The sequence below is a fragment of the Seriola aureovittata genome, chromosome 16 (assembly GCF_021018895.1).
Source record: "Seriola aureovittata isolate HTS-2021-v1 ecotype China chromosome 16, ASM2101889v1, whole genome shotgun sequence".
NCBI lineage: Eukaryota > Metazoa > Chordata > Actinopteri > Carangiformes > Carangidae > Seriola > Seriola aureovittata.
Genome location: NC_079379.1, coordinates 11531025 through 11539795, shown reverse-complemented (window position 1 = coordinate 11539795; position 8771 = coordinate 11531025). Strand labels below are relative to the sequence as shown.

Genomic DNA, 8771 nt, shown 5'->3' with positions numbered 1-8771 from the left:
ACGCTTGTCCTGCCCCCGCCTGACCAAAGGAAGCTCCCTATTGGCTGTTGACGTCGTGTCTGTCAAGCAGCTGCCACTGTGATTGGCTGTCACTACCTGAACCGATGTCTTGCTATATGATGTCATCCCCGGCATGACGACCATCGATTTGTAAGGATTTTTGAGAAGACGTATCTTTTCAATGTGTTTTACTTTGCTTCAAACGTATTTCCTTCCAGTAAAACGCATTAACGAGCGTGGTTAAAAGTTCCACATATTTTCAGTACCCCAAAGATATGTAAATATACCTGAGAACCAAGACATTGATAATTTATTGGAGAGAAAATGAGCTAAGTTAGCTATCTGAAGTTTACTGCTAGTGTACTTGAGGCAAATCAGTGAGGACGTAACTTCTGCAAATTAGCATTAGTTGAGATGAATGCTAATACAATGGTTATGGTTATATTCTGTAATATACAATACTACTTTATCTACACAATATTGTATTTTTACCACTGGCAATGTTACAAGGTTTATAATGCAATGTAATATTTTTGTTAAGCATTCAAATTCAGCACATTTCAGTGCCATTACAAGACAAAATACTAAGTTGTTACATGATTGCATCTTCTATTTTAACAAAAAAAATGTTTTCTAATATTCTGTTTTACAACATCTAATGACATCTCTGTCTCCTAGGGGACTTGAGATAATCTGTCTGGATGATACTCAGCAACCATCCTCTTTCCTCAGTTTAACACTATTTGTCTCAACAATCATCTTCATTTTTCATGCAAGTGATATGTATTACTTTTGTTTTTACTTTAAGATCATTTGGTTTAAAAACTCCCAACAAAAATGAACAAGACAAGCTCATCCATACATCAATCAGTTTATTAAAACAAAACATTAAATAATAAACATATTTACATGCAATGAAAATATATGACCTGTCAAATTACACAATGTGAAGTTGTGAAAGATATTGGTAAGCCTAATATACAAAAAGATGCAGTTGTGGAGGGGCCGACTTTGCTCTCCATCAAGCGTTATTGCAATCAAAAGTCTGTAAGAAGAACCTGCACTGGGATCTTTTGCAGCCATGGTTTCTTCAACAGTTTTCAGCCATAGGCGTATTTGTCTGTTACAGTTTTATCATTTGGAGTCATCTGTCCACTCAGCTTCATTAAGAGCTTCACAATAAGGCCAGCCTGTAAAGAAATAATGAACACTTGAGAGACAATATTTTCATACTTTCAATTGCCGTTTTTCATTTTATCACATACAAAAAATTTTCAAAATAAATTTGAACGCCTTGAATTTGGAAATATCCTTGAGTAGTTACCTGTTTTGTGTGCACAATGAAGTTAATTTTGTTGTCACCGCTGTGTATCTGGAAGTACTGGTCAGCATGTCCAAGCTGCCACATGAATGTGCCATATTCTAAACTGATGAGAAGGACCTAGGAGTGCAGAGATTTAACAAATTATCATATTAACAGTGCACAGCATGTTCAATTAATACACAAAACGAGACTAAAAAAGGACACCCATATACAATATTATCACGTATTACTCTCCATTCCAAATAGATCAAGCCTATTGATGGGGTTTAAATTGTTGAAATCATAGACTATAACCAGTAACTGAGATATTCCGTCTTAAACTAAACATAAGGGAACAGTTTGACACAAAATACAGCTGTATAGCCCCCTGCAGACACAACAGACATATTCAAAATCATCTGACAAACCACATCGATCACTTTGAACTTCTGTCCCCTTGAGTTTAAATCAGATCACAGAGGAAAATTTGGCATTCAGCTTAAGTTTGAAATACGGCATGTTACCTTGGTCTCCATGTTCATGAGGTGTAACCCCTTCGTGTTGACCCCGACATAGACACGGATGACTTTGTGGTTGCTGGCACTGGCCTTGGTGTAGACCTGGCCTGTAAAGAAAGCTGCTCCATAGGTCGGGATGTCCCAGCAGTTCTGCAGGAAGAGTCGCTGCAGGTGGTGCATCTCTTTGCTCACCCCCTCACTGGTGCTCAGGGCCTGTCGGAGCAGGAGGGAAAAAAGGCATTGAGTCACCTCAGGGAGTAGTTGAGTTTCATTTGAAGAGTGAAAAGAATTTTTACAATGAAAAAACTGAGCGTACTTTGTATTCATGAAGAATCCTGTTGGTCCAGTGGTACGCTTTGCTTTTCACCTTTGATATCGGCACAATAGATTTTAGATTTTCCTCACTGTTGAAAGTAAAACAGAGAAAAGCAGCTCATTCCTTTGTACACCAATCAGGCAGAGTTCGAGTCATTTCTGCACTGTAAAATCACAGTGTTTAAACTGAATTAATGTCTTGTAAATATTATTCATGCAATTCCTTAATAGTACTTAAGCCTGACATACCGCAGATGAAAAGCTTTATTCGTCATATCAGTGCTAAATGTATTTAAGCATAAACATAATTTGAAAACAGTCTTTTACTTGAGGAATCCTTGCTTGTGCTTCTTGCTCTCATAGTTGCCGTAGATGATCTGCAGGAGGAGGCTGGCCAGAGTGATCAGCTTGCTGTCTGGAGCAGGAAAGAAGCCCTTGAGGAGGCAGTGACGCGCTTCGTCGAACAGGATAAGGATGGCCAGCGGATCATCCACCTGGAACAAGACAGTATGTACCAGAATGACGAGTTTCTACGTAACATAAACACCATATATTGAAATTAGTTGCCTCTTGTAAAATGTGCGCTACCTTTTTCTCAATTTCAAGTGGCAGGCGGACATCCCTGCGGAGAAAGAGCTGAGGTGTCTCCCTTTGGGGATCCAGCACTGTCAGGTCTGTCACAATTTCGGTCCAGATCCGCAGGTGCTGAAGGGGCTTATGGTACGGCTTCAGCTGAAGGTCTGACACATAACACACACACACACACCAATATTTTCTCTTGTAGTGTTTGGTTGTGGTTGGTGTCATAGCCTTTGGATGAATGTAAGAGCACTTTCAGAACTCGTGTTTAAATTGTGGACTCACGGAGGTTCTCGGAGCAGATCCAGATGGTAAAGTACTGCTGGGTGTCCTGAGAAAGACGCATGCCCTCCATGATCTGCTGTACCGTTGTGTTGTTGCCGTGCTTTAGCTCCACAGAGCGATAAGAGCCGTCCATGCGGTAGATACGCACCTTCTCATACTGTGGAAAACACACACAGACATCATAAACAAAACCAAGTGAAACAGCGTAGCCCTATGTTATTAAAAACTAGTTTTGAAAAAATTCACCTTGACCTGTGTTTGAGGAAACAGCGCCATCTAGTGACACATGTATTTAACTGCCATGGAAACACGTCAAAGACATTGAATAAATGTCAAAAACTGATTTTTCACTTTCCTCCATGAGCACAACAACATGTGCACACTCCTGCATCCTTTTCATTTATGTAAGCGAATAATATATATAAGTCATCCGGGCATAACTATTCCTATAGAACAGTTTGAAGCACGTGTGCAGATACTAAGGCATAAATATGAATGAAAAAGCCTGACATATCATCAGCAAAAAACGAAAACAAAGTCTTGCAGAAGCTGCAAGGAATCAATTTCAACATGAAAACTGTAACAGCTGGATATGGCTGACGAAGGCACACACTGCCGTGAGATAGTTGCCATGTTTCCAATATAAACGGAGTAATCGGTGTCTGATGTGCGACTCACAGGTTTGCTGCTGGCTTGCTGCAGAAGCTTCACCGACTCCTCCCATTCGTTCTGTTTGTTCTCCTCACACACTTGTAGAGGTGATCTCTTCTGTTGGTCTTCTATATGCTGTTGGTAATATTTTTCTATTTATTGTCTTCCTATTGTAGCTGTCATGAGATTTACTATGGTGAATCATGATACACATACATGTGTGTGGTAATTTCCAGTATCAAGCAATTTACAATTAAACTTCTAAAATCTCACACAGACCAGTATAAACAATATCAAATATTCAATACGTCAAACTGTAAACACATTATTGTTGTAAACTGTGTCAACACTGGGAGAAGGCCCTCTGCTTATCATGATGTTTATATTAAGGACAATTTTTTTCAATTCAAGCAAATCAAATCAAATAAAATACTAAAGTAGTTAAGGTAAGCAGTCACACTGTTTTGCTGTTTTTTCCAGTTTCTATAATGGATATAATGTTGTTGTATGTTAACGGGTTAAAGAAAGACATTATTCCTGATGGACAGTAGTGCATGTTGCTGTAGTATTGACACCAATGTAATGTTGAAATTATAAGAGCCATTTGATAATCATCCACCGCAGCTTTGGGGAAAAAGAAGAGGAGTAAAGTCTAAAGACAAGACAAGAATCACATTTCCTACCCGGTCGATCTCAGGGTGCTGCAGGAGGAGTTGCACTATCTCTGCGTGGCCACCTCTGGCCGCAAAGTGCAGAGGGGAGCTGAGCTGGCCGTTCAGCAGGTTCGGATTACAGTTACCCTTCTCCAGCAGAAGCTTGGTTGCTTTGACTTTACCGTGCCTGGATGGAACCAAACAAATACAACTCATCATTAACAGGACCAAACAAAGTCCAAGGACAAAAAAAAAGACATACAGATGCTGCAGACTTCATCAGGCAGCGAGACAAGTGTCAGACTCACCAGCACGCATAGTGAATAGGAGCCCAGTGGTCACTGTCCAGCTGCTTGACTGAGAAACCGCTTTCCAGAAGCTTAGAGAGCAGATCTGTGTCTCCTTCACAGGCACTGCGGTGGAGAGGAAAGTCGTCCACCCACTGGCGCTCCCTGCAGAAACAGGGGAAGTTTGTGTTGCGTATCTGTCTAACAGCATTTTATCACTCAGATTTCGTGCAAAAAGAAGAAATACAAAGACACAAAGGAGAGTAGAGGTTGTCAGCAGATGGCAGTAACGACAGTGTGGTTTGTTAAGAAGTGAGAACTCCTCACTTGTCTTCTGTCACACAGTTGGGGCCATGTTGCCACTTTTCCCTCTTGGGGATCTGGATCTTAGAGTAGTCCGGGGCTCCCAGCCCAAAGTACGGATTGATGATAACTTTGTCCACCTGTTAAAAAGTACAGATAGATTTTGAGAGTTTATATAATTAAGAAAAATCATCTTCATTTAAAATTTCCAAAATTATTACAGCCAAGACACTATCTTTGAGGCATCCCATCTGATCAATCAGTGACATCACATATCCATCAAGTTTCTTGCCTTTCAAGTCTCTTCTGGTATAAAATGAAATCCAACAGATGTTCTAATACAGAAACATCTCCCTTCCCAAATACCTCTTTCTAAACGCCACCTTAAAGTATGATGAGGGCTCTCACCCGGTTGGTGTACTGCAGATCGGAGCCGTAGAGTGGGTTGAGGATGCACATGTCTGCCTTCTCCAGTGACATCATCTTGCTCTTGATCTCCAGGGCAGTGTAGCCCATGTGCAGACCCTCATCACTCAGTTTGCCCTCGCTGCCGTAGGCCGGGTTGCTGACGTTGGTCTTCACCCGCTCTACGGGTGCTGGCCGGAACAGAGCGGGGATGGCGTGAGGTACGGTGTGCTGCTCTGCTAACCATCTGTGGAAGTCAAAGAGGAAAAGTTAAAGCTGCATACCTGTGCCATTTACTTGCAAAAGGAAGAGCATGTTTTCAAACATATCCTCACTTGTCTAAGGACAGGAGCATCTTGGAGGTGATGGAGCAGAAGTGAGCACTGGTCTCACTGCACACCCGCATGATGTCCTGGAAGCAGTAGAAGCTTGGGCTCCCGGCGCTGTAGACAGGCTTGCTGTTGTCTGTTCGGAAGGACTCATTAATGTACAATATGTGCAGTTTTAAACTGTGTTTTACAAAAATTCCCAGTTGTAATCTCAATTTACAAGATACTGTTTTGTGCTCACCTTTAACACTGACTGGCACGACAAAAAGTGAGGCCTCTTTTCCTTCATTGGCTCCATCAAGAGGAAATTTCTTCATGTGCACCACACGTTTTCCTGCAAACCAAAACTGTTTAGAACAGTGGTTTCTAAGCCTCTAAAAACTATTTAAATCAGACAGTCTGAGAAGGTAATGTCACCCTTTGGTTGAACTGAATGCAACTCATATACATGCAGCTGGTGACATGGGGTCATGAATTAGTCATTGCTTCACTTAGGGGATCACAAGGCAAAGAAGTTACTGCAGTGAACCGCTGGTTTACATGTAGTCTTAAACTCATTTACTCATTTTAAAAAGTAGAAATATGCATGAATGCCACAAATGTCTGAGACTCACCTATGAAGCCTTGATTGTTGGATATCGGTCTGATTGTTTCATCAACATAATCCAATATGGATTTGGATTTGTCTCCTCCTGCTTGGATTTTTGTTGCCAGGAGGACTTTCTTTCTTTTCTTCTCCTTCCCTTCCAACGGCACTTCAATCAACAGGATCTTTACAGGCATCAGATGAAACAAGCAGTGTTTTTATTCATGATATTATATGTTACATTTGAGATTGCCTTTGTCTGCTTTGGACTAGATGTTGAGGAGAGCAGGTGATCAAGTGTCAGATAGCACATTTACCTCGTAGGCTTTGGCTCTGTACTCCTTTGAGCTCAGGCTGACTTGACTCTTTGGCCGAATGACAGCTACAAACACATCCTCGAGGCAGTCTTCGTTGCCCATCGTGCCAACTTTTCCTCAGTCCCGACAAAGCATCCTACACAAAGGCCAAATGCTGTGCAGAGGCATGCCTGACAGAAGATCACAGATGGAGAACATGTCATCAAAACAAACATTTAATTCTGACTGGACTGATATCCAGCATGTGCACATTGCGGTTAGAGCTGGGCAAAAACAAATATCATAATAGTTTTCAATCACTAATAGAAGATCAGTAGTTCTTGAGATGTTGATGCTTTCATACAGTATGTTGGCAGATCTGAACCAGTTACTGGTGTCAGAGACAATATATCTAATGTTGAAGCACTTCTCTGGTTGAATTTTGGCAAATGTGAGGATGTTCTGTTTTTATCTTTTTATATGATGATATTTATTTAGTATTTATTTCTCATTTCACTTAGTTAGAAGGACCAGTTGAATGCAATTTAAAAAAAAAACAGAAGAAATAACATTTGATAAAACTTAATGTTATAATAAATTACAATTAAACAATATAATTATCAAAGATGTTTAAATGTACCTTTGTTCTTGGCCTTTGCTACTGCTATAGTAAAAATCACTCAGTGGCAGAGAAACTAACTGCAATTGCAGGCCATGATCAGAGACACTCAACATAGTTACTCACACCAGCATTTATATTTATGGCCTTTTATGCATAATGTATAAAGCATATACAACCAACTGTGACACTTGATATTGTGAAGTGTTATGCTGATAGGGCGTCAACTCAGTTATTTTCATTACTGATTACTCTGCCTACTATTTTCTCGTTTCATAGTTTTAGTTTTGATTAACAGTTGCTGATTAATTGAATCAATCGACTTATCAGTTCAACTCTGATGCTTTATGACTGTGGTAATAACACTTGATAATACGTTACAGAGACTCAGCAACAAGGCAGTCTGAACGTTATATGCGTTAAAGTGAAAGTACTGCACCCAAATGTACAGAAGTAGAGAAATAAATAAAATAAAACAGACAACAGGCGAGTAAACCACACCTCGGTTGGCTGTATGAAATATCTTAACAACGGAATATGTTGATAAACGCGTTTAAATCTTAAAGGTAAAATAATTTTCATAATCATTAGATCAAAAATCAACTTGTTGAATTTGAAGGAAAGTCACGCCCCGGAAACCAAATTCTCTGTTGTCTTTAAACAGTTATTACACCAAGTCTTTTACATACTGTGTTTTACATTACACCTCGTGCTGCCGGATCTATCCAGGGTTCATATATGTTCTTCTCCACAACAACCAGGATCAACTTTTACCACTGAACCAGCAGCTGTAGCCGGGATGCTGCTAACTCACATCATCATCGCCTTTCCGCCCGTTGAGCAGCGGAAACTTACCGAAGTCGACGTGACTTGTCCTCAGACAGAGCAAACACCGCCTCTCCCCGCCTTCAGACGGTGTTGCTGGGTTAGGTTGATCAGTCCGCAGCCGGGACGCTGCTCCGGGTGAACTTCCACAGCAGATTTATGTTAAAATTGTTCGCAGGCCTTTAATTTGGGGCAGGGCTGCAGAAACAAACAGAGGAATCACGTTACGTTTCGTTACAGCAGCTCCGGCTGGAAAACAGAGGACTCTGGCGGTGAGGGGGACTCAGTGCGGGCTGCACAGCAACACAGCATTATGCATAGACCTAGAACCAGTGTAGGTGTTCGTACTCGTCTGTATGTGTTTAATTGTAGAAGCACAGCTCATATTCCATCACTTATGAAACACACCCATTTCTATGGAGGCCCAAAGTGTTCAGTATTAAAGGAACAAATAGTCCTTGATGAAAAACACAATGACATGAATGAAAGCAGACAACATATCACTTAAATCATGAAATGATTAAATTGATGTCTAAAAAACAACTTACAGTTATGAAATACTATTTCATCCCTCATCCTGAAGGACGGAGGATTTGGCTTAAATTTTATGTTATTTTTTATTTTGTCAGATGTTTTTATTCTACAAATTGCCTTCTTCCAAATTCAGTTTTTATTTCACAGAATCATTTACCTTCAAAGATAGTACTATTAATCAATACTGACACTTTTTTCAAACTCTTCATTAAAGAATGTGTTTTATGGCTCCGCTTTTTCATGAAATGGAAATACTCCAAATGTTTGCACCTCATTTTGGATG

The 8771-nt window shown here is 40.3% G+C and overlaps 1 protein-coding gene across 3 annotated transcripts; it reads right to left on the bottom strand.

Moving 5' to 3' along the window:
* Nucleotides 1-855: 855 nt before the first annotated feature.
* Nucleotides 856-8209, bottom strand: krit1 (KRIT1 ankyrin repeat containing). Of its 3 annotated transcripts, none has more exons than XM_056399609.1 (17): nucleotides 7985-8209; nucleotides 6532-6701; nucleotides 6243-6399; nucleotides 5870-5962; nucleotides 5635-5764; nucleotides 5303-5546; nucleotides 4919-5034; nucleotides 4613-4756; nucleotides 4335-4491; nucleotides 3679-3786; nucleotides 3001-3157; nucleotides 2725-2876; nucleotides 2464-2630; nucleotides 2138-2225; nucleotides 1828-2034; nucleotides 1325-1441; nucleotides 856-1190 (listed from the first exon to the last, which is right to left on the bottom strand). In XM_056399609.1, exons 2-17 carry the CDS (start codon nucleotides 6631-6633, stop codon nucleotides 1101-1103), a joined length of 2229 nt encoding a protein of 742 aa, XP_056255584.1. In that variant the 5' UTR covers nucleotides 6634-6701; nucleotides 7985-8209; the 3' UTR covers nucleotides 856-1100. The 3 variants fall into 3 exon arrangements, with proteins under 3 accessions (XP_056255584.1, XP_056255585.1, XP_056255586.1); XM_056399610.1 differs by lacking the exon at nucleotides 7985-8209 and adding an exon at nucleotides 7819-7963; XM_056399611.1 differs by lacking the exon at nucleotides 7985-8209 and adding an exon at nucleotides 7836-7954.
* Nucleotides 8210-8771: the final 562 nt, after the last annotated feature.

Bases quoted from the DNA above. Each gene is read 5' to 3' on its own strand.
- krit1 (XM_056399609.1), bottom strand. From the start codon at position 6,633: ATGGGCAACGAAGACTGCCTCGAGGATGTGTTTGTAGCTGTCATTCGG. The intron at 5,035-5,302 runs GTGAGAGCCCTC...ACTTTTTAACAG, and splicing joins ATCTGCAGTACACCAACCGG to GTGGACAAAGTTATCATCAA. The intron at 2,631-2,724 runs GTAGCGCACATT...GTCTTGTTCCAG, and splicing joins CACTTGAAATTGAGAAAAAG to GTGGATGATCCGCTGGCCAT.